The sequence below is a fragment of the Mustela erminea genome, chromosome 10 (assembly GCF_009829155.1).
Source record: "Mustela erminea isolate mMusErm1 chromosome 10, mMusErm1.Pri, whole genome shotgun sequence".
Lineage (NCBI taxonomy): Eukaryota > Metazoa > Chordata > Mammalia > Carnivora > Mustelidae > Mustela > Mustela erminea.
The window spans coordinates 53,905,646-53,919,660 of record NC_045623.1 but is presented as its reverse complement, the minus strand read 5'-3'; the positions used below and the strand labels follow the sequence as shown (position 1 = coordinate 53,919,660).

General features: G+C 45.0%; 1 protein-coding gene across 1 annotated transcript in view; it reads right to left on the bottom strand.

Moving 5' to 3' along the window:
* WLS (Wnt ligand secretion mediator) overlaps positions 1-14,015 on the bottom strand; it is a 101,728-nt gene that overhangs the window by 28,038 nt on the left and 59,675 nt on the right. The window contains exon 3 of the mRNA XM_032361507.1: positions 5,296-5,420. Within this exon, the coding sequence (XP_032217398.1) occupies positions 5,296-5,420 (125 nt within the window). The remainder of the gene's footprint in view (positions 1-5,295; positions 5,421-14,015) is intronic.

The following is a 14,015-nucleotide window of genomic DNA, read 5'->3' as shown; positions in this document are numbered from 1 at the left end:
TTATTTGACACACAGAGAGCACAAGCAGGGGGAGCCGCAGGCGGGGGGGTGGAGGGAGAAGCTCCCCAGGGAGCAGGGAGTCTGATCCGGGGGCTCGATCCCAGCACCCTGGGATCCTGACCTGACCCAAAGGCAGATGTTTAACCAACTGAGTCACCCAGGTGCGCCTAGAACCAGAAATTTCAGATAAAAAAGAGAAACCCTGGCTATCTCTTAACACCTTCTCAGTTCTTCAGTCCTCATTAAGTCTCACATCAGACTAAGGCGTCCTCCCAGGACTGCAAGGGCTTTTTATTTGCAGCACATGCCTGGAGCCCTCAAAGGCTGTATGGACCGGTCAACTTCTGAAACGTTCAGAAGAAAGCCCTTGCTGACGTTCATCACACTCTTAGATAATGGCTAATTATTTTCATGGTTTTGGCCTAAAGGAGAAGCTACAAAAAGGTAGAAAGTATCTTCTTTTTATTGATTTGATAGAAAAAGAAGCCAAGGAGCACTCAGAATTTGGGGAAGACAGAAGGGGTAAAAGGTAATAATGAAATTAATTTATTAGAGATGCCCACTTGGGATTTTCTACCTAAGTGCCCAAGAGGTAAAATGGCAGAAGGGAGCAGAAATTTTAATTAAACCAAATTTAGCCCAGTTTCTAGAACACCTCTTGTACTTCCTGCCAAGGATTGAAAAGCTACCACCCAGAGCATGGTTGTAGGAGTTTAAAGAGTAGGGGTACAGGTTGCTTTTGAAAACTAAATTCTGCTCTGCCTCACCAGGACTCCTGGCTACATGTCTCTGGCAAGGGGTCAGAGTAGGGGAGTAAATATGGGCACATACAGGCATTGAGCTTCAGCAGCCTGGGACTTTTTCCTGATAAAAGAGATGAGTGCCTGCCATCAATGTAGGGTTTACACGTCAGCTTCAATATTTGCTGGGTGTGCACCTCTTGATCCAGAGAAGTGAAAGACCTAATTTGCTGTTCCTAAGCTTATGTTCTCAGGAACAACATAAATTTTTTTTTTTATATTTTCAGAATAAAGATTCCAGTGAAGAAATAAGAAGGAAGATAACAAGGAGTCCTCACTTGTGTACGAACGGTCTCTGACCCTTTTGTGATCTTGGGGATTCTTTATTGGACAGTCAGAACTCAGAGTGCAATAAACAGAATTTTGTATAGAGGCAAAGACAAAGTAGAGGTAGAGGAGGCTAACATCTAGATTTTGGGCTTCCATTCTTCCCTTCCTCAATCATAGCAGACATTACTAATCAATCATTATAGTTTTTCATCATCTAAGATTTGAGGGGCTCTTTCAGAACTACTAGTAGACTACATTTGGCTTATGAGATTTTAAAAATTCTTCTGTAGAAAGCTTCCTGCTTCTTTTTTTTTAAATTTTTTTATTTTTTATTTTTTTTAAGATTTTTAAAAAATTTTTGTTTGTTTTACAGACAGAGATCACAAGTAGGCAGAGAGGCAGGCAGAGAAAGGGGGAAGCAGGCGCCCCGCTGAGCAGACAGCTCGATGTGGTGCTTGATTCCAGAACCCCAAGATCATGACCCGAGCCAAAAGCAGAGGCTTAACCCACTGAGCCACCCAGGCACCCCGAAAGCTTCCTGTTTCTTTCCCAAACTTCAGCTGTGGACTAGACGATTCTTCCTCTGTAGATTCTTTCTCTTTCCTCTGCTCCTTTCATTTACAGTTACAGATCAGGATGAGTACTGTGGCTCTCCAAGAACTATTGACAACACATTAGAGGCTCTTATTTGGCTTCAGGTTAAGCTGCATTGAGAAAGTTGATTACCCTCTATGGTAACAGTATGAAAGACTTTCTGATATGTTTCCATTGAGGGTCTTGTTTTATTTCTACAAACTGAGATTTCTGAGAGGGAAGGGAACAAAACTTACTCAGTCTAATGCCACTGACTTGACAGTGTTTCTCACCCAAGGTCCCACCGTAGTAGCAGTAGTGGCTTGGAGACATGGGTCTCTGACTCTGAGGGGGAAGAGGACCCTTGAGTACAGCAGGGAGAAGCATGTCTGCTGTCTCAGACATGCCTAATGGCAGGCACGGTGCTGTGGTAAGGAAGGCACCGTACTCCATGCTCAGAGACTTCGATTCTAGCCCAGGTCTGGCCCCCTGCTGGGGGGAATGTCATTCACCTCATTCAGCCTCACCTTCTTCCTAAGTAAAACAAGATCTCTGGGGTTCCTTCTAATTCCCCCATCCTGGTTCTCTGGGTGTCCTCTACTTCCCTGTCCTTACAGAGAGGGTTACACTACTACTCCATGAGACAAATTTACTGAAGTTGAACAAATCAGACATATCAGATTCTGGGATCATGGCCTGGCCTACCTGTCTTGGAGACAAATTCACTGTACCCTGTTGGGGGCTCTTCCTTATGCACCGAGGTTCTGCCAGCACTTAGGGCATTTAGGAAGAAAGACATTCCCCCCCTCCTTCCTTTCCCCCATCCCCCTCAGCACTCCCCCAACTCCAGCATGAGACTGGCTAATTAGGACAAATTACAGCAGGTGGCAACTTGACTTTTTTTTTTTTCTTTCGACTTCACAATCCACCAGGGACTAAAAAGCTTTAAAGCAATTTCTCATTTAATCTTCAGACTCAAGACTAAATTTCACTGCAATCAAAAAGCAGAGATTTGATGATTCATCTCCTTCACACTTTTCAAGGTTTAATATCTTTCTTGAAAGGGATCAACACATCCTAAAGATAATTAAGCAGCCATCATTAAGAAGCAGTTGCAGGCTTCTTAATGACCTCCCCCTCACTCTGTTTCTCAACGCCCTCCGGTGTCTAAGGAAGGTGAGATAGGACTTTTCCCTTTTCCGAAGATGAAATTCCATATCCCAAGGCTTTATATCCTTTAACTTAGATATCCAACCAGTCTCACCTCTGAAAGATGCATTCAACTTGCAGTGACAGAAAGGTTTTAATTAATTTCCCCCGTTGCATGCAAAGATCTGAAAACGTCAGCTGTTCCTCTCCTGCTACCTTCAGTTTCTCTCTACCATTCATTTTTTCCTGCAGATTACCCCCAAGCGCCTATCCCAAACAATTCCAGATAGCTTTTGGCAGGGGGTGTGTGCTATAATTGACAGCCAGCAGAGGATCTAAGGCAATGATTGTTAAATTTTATCAAACATGGGCGCATGGATGGCTCAGTCAGTTGAGCACCCAACTCTTGATTTCAGGTCAGGTCATGATCTCTGGGCTGGGAGATGGAGCCTGCATTGGGCTCCATGCTCACTGGGGAGTCTGTTGGAGGAGAGTCTCTCTCCCTCTGTCCCTCCCCCGGCTCAAGTGCATATGCATGTGCACACTCACTCTCTCTAAAATAAATAAATAAACTTCAAATTTTATTGAACTTAAGGAGTTGAAATCCTATTAAAACAGATTCCTGGGTGCCTGGGTGGCTCAGTGGGTTAAAGCCTCTGCCTTCGGCTCGGGTCATGATCCCAGGGCCCTGGGATCAAGCTCCGCATCGGGCTCTCTGCTCAGCAGGGAGCCTGCTTTCTCCTCTCTCTCTGCCTGCCTCTCTGCCTACTTGTGATCTCTGTCTGTCAAATAAATAAGTATAATCTTCAAAAAACAAACAAACAAACAAAACCACAGATTCCTTGGTCCTATGCCTTGAGATTTTGATTCAGAAGGTTTGGGGGTTGACCTGGGGAGTATGCAATTTCTACAAGCTCCCAGGTGATGCTGGCGCTGTTGGTCCTCAGACCACTAGGAAACCTGGGGAAGGGACAGTTAGTAAATAGCAGGTGACCCAGCAGGTCCTATGTATAGGGTGCATGGCTTGCCCACAAGAGTCCCCGTGGCCCACCTGGTTAACATCCCCTTTCATTCTCAAACACAACCCAGAGTGGGTATTAAATGATAAGGTCACCCTGCGGATGTTTATTATCTCACCTAATCCTTATGCAGAATCCCAAGGCAGGTATTATTATTCCATTTTGCAGATATGCAAATGAAGCTGGGACAGATTAACTACATTTACCAAAGGCCACGCATACAATCAGTGATACAGCCCAAAATTGGAGCTAAGTGTGTTTTGGTCCAAATCCATACTTTTACTTAATGTTAACACTGTGAACCTGCCCCTTCCCACCTTACTCCTCTTCGGGGTAGGATGGACAACTAGGGCACGGTACTCCGCAGCTTCAACATGCCACTCCTCCCATCCCACAGGGAATCCTGACTTTGCAGTGAGATGCAAAAGTGAGGCCAGGAGAGAAGAGGAACTGACCTGATCAATGGAGCAGGTACTACAAAGCTGTCCAAATCCTTTAAAAGGAACTGACTTGACAATACCAAGGGACAAATGACATAATCAAGAATGTGCTTCAGTGTACTTCACGTGCAAAAAATGAGACCATTTCTGTACCTGAAGGGACATCAGTGATCACCTTGCTCAGGGTGCTTCATGTCAACACCCTTGAGGGTTGTGGGTAGCCAAGTGTAACAGTAACTATGGCTCCATTTCATCTTCACAGATATTTTCACAGGAACGGGAGTCAGAATCTAGGGAAGGCGTGTGTGTGAGGATGCTACTTGCCCCCGAAAAGGGCCCCTGGCTCATTGTGACCTGGTCCTTATACCATCGAACCTTACTATCCTCTGAGGGCCACTGAGTCCACCTCTGCATTTTCACTAATGAGAAATCATAAAACTAAAGACCTTTGCCAAAAAGAAAATGTCTCCCTATTTTCAATGCAGGAGAGCAACCTCCCTCTCATGGATGGTTGAACGAATCCTTCTAAAAGAACCAGAGAAAGGAGAGCCTTAAAAATGGGTTGGAAGACCCAGGTCTCAAATGAAATTAGATTTCCTCCCTTAGGGCCTCTTTTTGTGTGTGGTGTTCACGGGGATTTTTAGTCTTTGCACCTGCACATTAACTGGCAACAACGAGATGCCTAAGAAACAGAGGAGAATATACAAGCATTGATCCAATATGAACAGATTCTCACACCTTAAAATAACTTAGCAACGTTGTTCAGACACTCTCAGCCCTTAAGCAGAGAACCAAGAGTTTATTTTTATGGAGGAATTTCAGAGAAACAACTATATCACTTCAAACAGATATTCTTCCTTCCTGGGCAAGGACCTAAAATCTCTGCTTTGCCCTTTCCTCTATTAAGACAAAGGATGATGACTAACCTTTGTGGGTCATGCATACTAAGAGTAAGGACTGTATCTATGAACTGTAAAATAAATCTTCTCATGTACCTGGAACCCAAATAAAAACCCTATCAACTTAGACATCAAAGCATCCTACCTTGGGGGATGTGAAGGTACATTTCAGTTTCCGGGGCACTCGCTCATGGGCCATTTCAGTCCATTCAGCAAACATATCATCGCGGTAAGCCAGGGAAACATCCATGGAGACTTCTGCATTTTCTCCTGCAAGAGAAAGGATGCACAATTCTGAAACGGCATCTGGGAAGGTATTTTGGGAAGAGCTCAAAAATTCTCATAGGCTCTTCCATGGAAACCAACAAGACAAAAGAACATATTAGTTCCTCACAAACTCCAAATCCAAGACTCCAAATCCAAGTCTCCAAATCCGAGAACTTCAAAGTCACTGGATAAATGCTGAAGCTGGATGCTTGGTCCCTTCCATTAGCACTCTGCCAAGGAGTCCAAGAGCTTCCATTTAAACACCTCCAGAGATGGGGTCTCACTGTCTCTGTAGCAGCTCAGATGGTCAGACTGTGACTCATGATCAGCACTTATCTTCCTGAGACTTGCAACACTGCTCCTAGGTCTGCCCATAAGAGTTCACGGAATGTGAGATCCTTTTTCCACAAATGTGCCTTATGTACTTGAAACCCATACTTTATCTGCTTGAGTCTTGTTTCCTTTCTGATAACAATTTTCCAATCACCCCTCAGAGACATGATTTAAGTACCTGTCTTCTGAACATACTCTATTCTCAAGACATCCTTCTTAAAATTTCTCCCCAGGAAGCACTCGAATATGGGACCTGTTACTGCTCAAAAACTCAAGACCCCTCTGCAAATTGTGGGGAAAGTTAATGTATAAGATGAAGGGCTTTCCCAAAGTTAAAGACTTACACACAGATAAGAATCTAATAATTAGCACATACCCATGCAACTGAATATTCACATGTACTTCCATATCAGTAAGGACCATAAGTGGGTTTAACTCACCACGGAACTCACTAAGGGATTAGATTAATGAAAATCACATCTGTCCATTTTATCTGTTTTATACTGTGCTGAGCAAGTTCAACAACAGAAGACTCTTAATGGGGCAAAAGAAGCACAGATCACATTTCCAAAATGCCTGGAGAGCTAGCTCTCACTGAGGTTAGGAGATGGGGCTTGATTCTAAGCTCTGGAATCCGAGCATCTAACACATTACACGGGAAAAAGTTAGTAGCCGCTGTCTGGAAAAATAGGACTTTCTAACCACTGGCCCAGTGTGACTTGAAGCCAGTTTGACAATGTGAACCCCAAGTTGTCTGAAATCCTGAAAGAGAAAGAAAGAATACAAGAAAGGAGGCACTTGAGGCCACCTGGATTGAGATGAAACCGTCAATGAACATCAGTGCCCTGCTACTTTATTGGTACTATTTAAATCCTCACACACACTGCATTGGCCATTCCTATTTTCCTCCTCTCCCTCCTGACATACCACAGAAAAAAACAGTAAAGGAAAACAAAGGATATTAAATCACAAGGGGAAAAAAAAAATGGTAACAGCATGAGGAGACCAGAGAATGCAACCATCTTTTTAAAAATGAAAAATGGATGAAGTAGGTCTTCCTGACAGCCACAGAAAGGGGCACAGCCTAAACTACTACAGAAGGGATATTCTGGAAAGGTGAACCATTCTGTCCAATAGACATCCAAGGCACTCAAAATCTGAAACCACCCATGTTGCAGAAGACAGAAAACACCAGTGAGGCGTGGTGATGGTGACAGGGTAACTGGGTCGAAGTGTGTACACAAAGTCATTGGATCCTGGTATTGTCTACCTTTTCCCACTTCCACACAGTTTGAGGGGAGACTCTGGACTTGAGTACACCAGGCAGTCCAGAGACTCAGCATGGAAAACAGGGAAAATACGAGTCTACACATAAGAAATGGCGGGACACTCAGCTTGACAGAAGCCTTGCTTTGAGTTTGTACGTCCACTTAGGTGGTGCCTAGGCTGCCTACAGCTGCTCCCCACTTGATGGCCTCAGCGGTCAACAGAATGAACCAGCCAGAGTTCTAGTATCAGGCACCAAGCTATATCGTTTTCATTTCTAACAATGGCATGAGATATTGGGACTTTCGGCTATGTTGAAAGAACTCTTCCAGAACCACAGGCCTCAAGAGTACAAATCTGAAAAGCTGTAAAAGAAGTTATCAGTCCTTGGAGCCCCAGAATTCAGAGCAGCACTGGCCTTGGACATGGACAGAAAGGGCCCTTCATCTGGGATCCACATTTTAAAGGGCTCTGCTCTCTGACCCTCTTACAGCTACCTTCCTTGCAGGAAAAGAAACCCTCAAGTGAAAGGGACATGTCCACCCAGAGCCTAATCCCTTACTCCTACTCTAAGAATATGCTCCAAGAACTCAGGACTGATCCCAGAATACCCTACCCAAACAGCCCTCAGCCTATTTTCCATGGCCTTGAAGGGCCGAGGGTCTTCCCCAGATCTGGCCTCCCAAGGTAAACTACACAACCATTTACACACCCGTGGGCTCAGAAGTGGTCAAAGGCCACTGTTAGTGGGATACAGTCAGCAACTGAGCAAGGAGGTTTGGGTGTCCACACACATAGCACTCAAAGCTCCTTTTTGTAGGGGATGGAGCCAGGGGTAGAGAGAAAAGGGGCCCACACTCCTTGGCCAGTCCCATCTTGGCTCAGAATTCCAAGGAGTCCAAGAATCCTAAATTCAAACCTGGCTTTCCAGTTCATTATGAAGGTAAAGTTGTTATGTTCAGATAATAGAACTTGGCTTAATGTTTTTGTTGGCCCGATTTATCACTTTTAAGTATTTAGACATACAACAGCTATGCTTTCACAGGCACCCTTGCCCTGGGCCCCACAAACATTAGGGATGAGCCTCATTCAGAACAGGTGCCTCACAGACAGGGAAGGTCAGGAAGACTTACTTCCTGGCCTGCTCCCAGTTTTAAGAGTTATTCCCATCTGTTGGGAATCCCTAAAGGAAAAACTGTTGTAAAATATGCCACTAAAAGCAAACAAATCTTAAACACTGCTTTCATGTATGATTACTCTGTATTTAGCCCGTATGACTTCCGTGCTTTTATTTAAATTACCTCACTTAATGTTCCCAACAAACTCTATGAAGTGGGCACGGATATTTCCTTTTGATTAGGGAGCGAGCTGAGGTTCTCAGATATTAAGTAATTTGCCTGAGGTCATATTGTTGTTGGTAACAGGAGGAAGACAACTATCTTGAAATCACCTTAAAAGACAACCATCTTTTTTACATATCTCACAGAAGACTGGCCACCTTGTGATGAAAACAGTCCATGAAACTAATCCCAAAAGATGAATATGTATGCTCTGTGTAGACCCCTTCTCCTTCAGGCCTCACACCCATCCTGTGGGAAAGAGGTTAGTAACTGGCAGACCTGGGACTAAAATCTGGGTCTGCATCACCCCAGAACCCCACTCCCTGCTACTTCCTTTGTTGGTAGAAAACAGCAAACTTTCAAAAGAAAATTCACAGGGGCACCTGGCTGGCTTGGAAGGTAGAGCATGTGACTCTTGATCTCAGGCTCGAGCCCCACGTTGAATCAAGCACATTGTGTGCAATCGGCCACTCAATTCCAACCCAGCACCCTTCACAACTTCCTACCCGAGAGAGAGAAGCAACGCTCCTCTGAGGCCATGCATGTGGCTTGCTGTGTATCTGGAAATCTCTCATCTGAGCTTTGAGGTGAAGAGCTACACAGCACCATTTCAGAAAACTGACTGGAGAAGCGTGACGTGGTATGGCGTGATGTGGCGTGACAGAGCTGGAAGCCTAGGGCCAGCTGGGTTTATGTCAGGGTCCACCCCTGTGTGTGTGATCAGGGACAGGCTGGGTCTGGATGGAGCAGTAAGCTCTGTCTGTTGAGGCAGCAGCTTGTAGCTCTAGCTCACAGCCATCATGAGGTGGTACAGGTCGGTCTCACCAGACCTTCTGCTCTTGTCAATAGAAGGCAGAAATGCAGACTGCTTGAAATCTCTCTCGATTTCTAAATGTCAGTAATTAATTCACTAAAAACAGAAGCTAAGCTAAAACAAAAATGAAACAAAGTCTCTGTGCAGTTCAGCTAATAAAGTATCAGATGACCTGAGTCCTCCTGTGGAGGGGACCCTTTTCATAGAGCCTCCACATCACCATTCTTTTTTCTTTCCATTTCACCCCCAAGTAAAGTTCTTCCTAAGCTATCTATTATTGTTCATGAACTGTATCCCATGTTCCACCTAATCCTCACACATCATTACTTCCTGTGCAGTCTAGGGCAGGTAGAGAAGTCATTCCTAAGGTAGAGAAGTCAGGACTCGGAAAGCCCCACCTCTAGAAACATCAGAATCGAGCTTCTAGAGCTTCATGAACTGCAGTCCTATGTCTTTTTGCCGTCTTTCATGGTGTACTTAAAAAACAGACACCTCAGGAAGAAGGACAGTTTCAAGTGACCCTCTCACCTCCCCTCACTGGACTTTGTGATATCATCGCACTCCACTTCTCCTCCAACCCCTCACCAGGATGGATGCTTAGGCTCCTTACCCTGCTGGAACAGAACTTGCCTCCTAGGATTCTGTGACTCTTAAGTGACCTCATGAAAAACTGCTTAGAAGGCTGCAGAAAGCATGAAGGACTGGCTATTGTTTTTATCATTTTACTAGGAAGTGAAAAGTCTTATGCCTACCTTTAATTCCAAATAATTACCAGGTTTCAGGAACATGGAACTTCCCACTAGGAACCCCTATCCACCCTGGAACACAAAACTCAGAAACAGGAAAGTGTTGGGCAGAGGAACCCAGCAAAGCTGTGAAGTTAGCCACCTGAATCATTTTCCCTTCTGCCTCCAATGGACTTGGAAATAAGGTTCAGTTTAATGAGTATGTTGCAGGTCATAAAACATTATGACTCCCAGAATACTGTGTGGGCAATACTGCCCTCCCCCCCATACGCCCCCAGAAATAATGACAGTGAAGAATCCTATTTGCACTCCCTGGGAGAATGGTAGGAAGGCCAAAGCCACCTCTGGCACCTGGAGAACCCTCCCTATAAAACAAGGACACCGGCTATACCAGTTCCATGAGGTAAAGTGCTTAAGGTTATCAATATAGGGCATTTATGGATTTGGAACACATGAATTTTCTACACCTATCCCAAACCAGCAGCTTTCCTATGGTACAGGCTGTCTAAGCTTCACATTTCTCAAATGGCTCTGTAGACACATTTCAGTTTGGTGGAAAATTCACTCAGAATACTGGGAAAGGAGGTATGGAAAGGCACTGTGGTTCTTCGCACTTATTTTCCTCCTGTTACAAAGGCTGTGCTCCAACATGAGGAAATCTGCACTCCAGGCTTCTCTTCGTGCAGACTTCGACTGCAGAGTGTCACTACAGGTGGAAAGATCCATGCCTTTCCATATTGGAAAGCAGCGACCAATCCTATCTTTTGGAATCATGGAAGCTTTTCAGTTAAACTGCCCTGCCCTGCATAAGAAAAGCATTTGCCAGTCAGTTTTCCAAAGACAAGTGGAAAGCCAGAGAGGACTCTGAGTAAGCCAGAAATGGTTAGGGAGACAAACAGAAAGACTCTCGGCACCCCAAGAAATCGAGGGCAGCTGCTTCATGTTAAGAATGGACCCTGGTGGGGTGAAGCAATGAAAGATGAGGCGTCACTGAGGAAGTGATCAGGATGCTTCTCACTCACTTTCTGAAACGGGCATCTGCCAGCGAAGATAGGACAGTTTGTAGCCCCAAGAGATCTGTTTTGCAATGCTACCCTTACAACTTTCTGAATGAGTGACCTTGAATAAGTCTCAGCTTCCATGTTGGCAAGATGGAAATAATAGGACCTACTTCCCAAGGCTGTTGACAGGACCATTTGGTACATAACCTTCCATCCAGGTTCAGGGTGGTTGGGTTGACCGATAAACTGGAAACCAAGGGGAGAAAGGGGAGGGCAGTTGCATTACGAAGAAATAAAGAATTATGGTCAGAAACTTTCAGGTTCCCTGAAAAACCTTGGTTTTCCTAGGCCCTTGCCCTGGGGAAAAAAAAATTAAAGAAATTTCAAAACGTTCACTTGCATTCCCACATTCCATAGGGGAGCTGCTAGTCACCAAATATTGTTTGGGTAACCTCAGAAGGAGGCCGCACAGACGAGCCTCCTCCCAGCCTCCAGCAGACATATAATCTGGGGTTATTTATGCCAGCGTTCCTACCCCAATCAAAAACTCTCTGACCTGGCTTGTATTTTCTTGATGCTTTCAATTAAGGAAATAACAAAACCAACTCTGTCCTACATCCATGGTTAGGCCTGGCAAAAATGGACTCAGCTAATTACAAATTTGGCCCTGGCTGTTTTCTTAAGATGCCCCACAGGCCTGGGTGTGCACAGTTATAAAAATGAATGAGTACAATTATTTCGCAAAGCAGCCTAACAGTTTAGTTCACATTACCTCTCTCATTTTTCTTCATCATGTCAAGAGTTTGCATTTGGGAGAATTATTTTCCACATGTATGAAGACATTTTTCTAAGCATCATCAAAACAGTCCCTTGCTGTGTTGTGGAACACCATCTCCTAGTTGAAGTAGTAAGCAGTCTGAGATATGCAATGGGGGAAATGTTCCTCAAACCGGGCCCTTTGCAAAGTGACACCTTCTTGGAAAATATCCACTTATCCCTGTGGTACCCTATTATATTACTTTTAAAGGCTGTACATTGGAAAAGTAGCTGGGGACATCAACTGTTTTATAAACAAATGGCTCTGAAGTACCATAGGATATAAAAAAGACAGCCACTGGTGGTTACCAGGTTGTAGAGTAGCTCCCGCCTCTTCTCACTTGCCATGCTTGCCCTGAGAGGTCTCACCTGTGGCCGGGATGCCAGTCTCCTTCTGAAGTTTCGATTTCCCTCCTGGGTTTCAGCTCGGCATGCTCACTCCCCACTGGACGTCTCTACCTCCCTGGTTCAGAGAGCCAAACCACCTAAGCTGGCAAACTCTCTGCTCATCAGGTCTTATAGATTTATTCCCCCCTCTGCCCTCACTGTTGTCCCCTCTCTTGCTCAAGGCCACTATCATCTCAGGCTTTAAATAACTCAACCAAATGCCCCTCTCCTGTCTGTTCCTCACACTGCAGCCAGGGAGATGATTTCTAAAATACTTTCAATGCCTTTACCTGGTCCTCCTTAAAATATTTAAAAGTTGAGACTCCTTAAATGCCCCCCCACCCCCGTGGAAAGCAAGCAAGCAAACAAGCAACCAGGCTAATATCTGGTCCCTGGTTGGCATCCCAGGTTCATATCTTAGGAGTTCCCCTCTATTCCTGCCACCTAGGTGGTAGGTCACTTTGAGTGTAGCTCAGCACTCTGCCTCCAGCCTTGGAATATGGGTGAGAACTTGGGCTGTGGAGAGAAACAGCCTGGAACTGAAGCTTACCTTGGCCACTTTGTGCCTTTTCTACCTAGATGAGGGTAAGGGTAATGTCCATCTCCTATGGTTGTGAGGATTAAATTAGATAAAGTGGGAACTGCTCACCACAGACCCACCATATAGTAAATACTCAGCAAATGCTGACTGCTTTTTTTTTTTTTTTTTTTTTAAATATTTGGAGTGAGAGCAAGCACAGGCAGAGTGGCAGGCAGAGGCAGAGGGAGAAGCAGGCTCCCTGCCAAGCCAAGGAGCCTGATGTGGGACTCGATCCCAGGATGCTGGGATCATGACCTGAGCGGAAGGCAGCTGCTTAACCAAGTGAGCCACCCAGGTGTCCCTGCTGACTGCTATTTTAAGGCTGCTACTCAAGGTTACCTATGGTGGCTGCACTCAAGGTCTCTGCTAACACCCCAAATTTTAAAAAGGTGTCCTCTTTGAGAGGATGAATTAGCAAAAGTTTCCTTTTCCTTTGAGCTATAGACAGTACTCTGTATCCCCACTAATACCAGACTCCCGTTCATCTTCTGGAATTCCACAGATTCATTCCCGACTTCCCTTAGTCACTAAAACTTGATGAAGTACCCCTCCTCTCACTCCCACAGTACCCTGCGCATTCAGCTCTGTAACATTTACCCTACTATGGTACAACAACCTCACTATTTCTCTCCCTACCCACCTCCCACTTAGACCGAGAGGTTCTCGAAAGCCAGGGACTATCTCAGTCTCACTCACAACTATTATCACCGTGTCTTTATAAGATGGATATTCATGAAGCATCTGCCAAATTAACTTCATCCTTCTTTCTCCAAATCCTTCTACAACCCCAATTTTCTTCTGTTACTCCATCCCTTCTATACCCCTCATGCGTGCTCTATAGTTTGCTCTGCTTGGGTGGCATTCATTCCTTCTCCGATGCCTGCTGTCCTTTCCCCTACCCCCACACATGTACATACATGCGTGCACATGCACACACACACCCCTCAGAAAGACGACATACCTCAAATTTGGCCCAATGGTCCCATCGGGGAACAATGTGCCTATTCCCCAGGACTGGATGGAAGGGGAGATTTTAAGGGATTTGATCCTGAGAGAGGTCCTGTCTCCTTTCCCCCTCTCTATATTCTAATATGGGGTTGCACTAATATTCTGCTTGAGAGGGCTTACCGGGGCAAAGGAAACAAGAAGTAATCTCAGGGGCTAAAAATCAAAGAATTCTCTCAGTTTAAGGATTAAGCAAAGCAATAAAGGAGTTGGCGTCTGAGGTATGTATCATGCCTGTCCAAGTCTGTAGGGGTAAGAGAATAGATGAGACTACTTGCAAGAGATTCCAGAGAAGAAAAATTGTACAGCA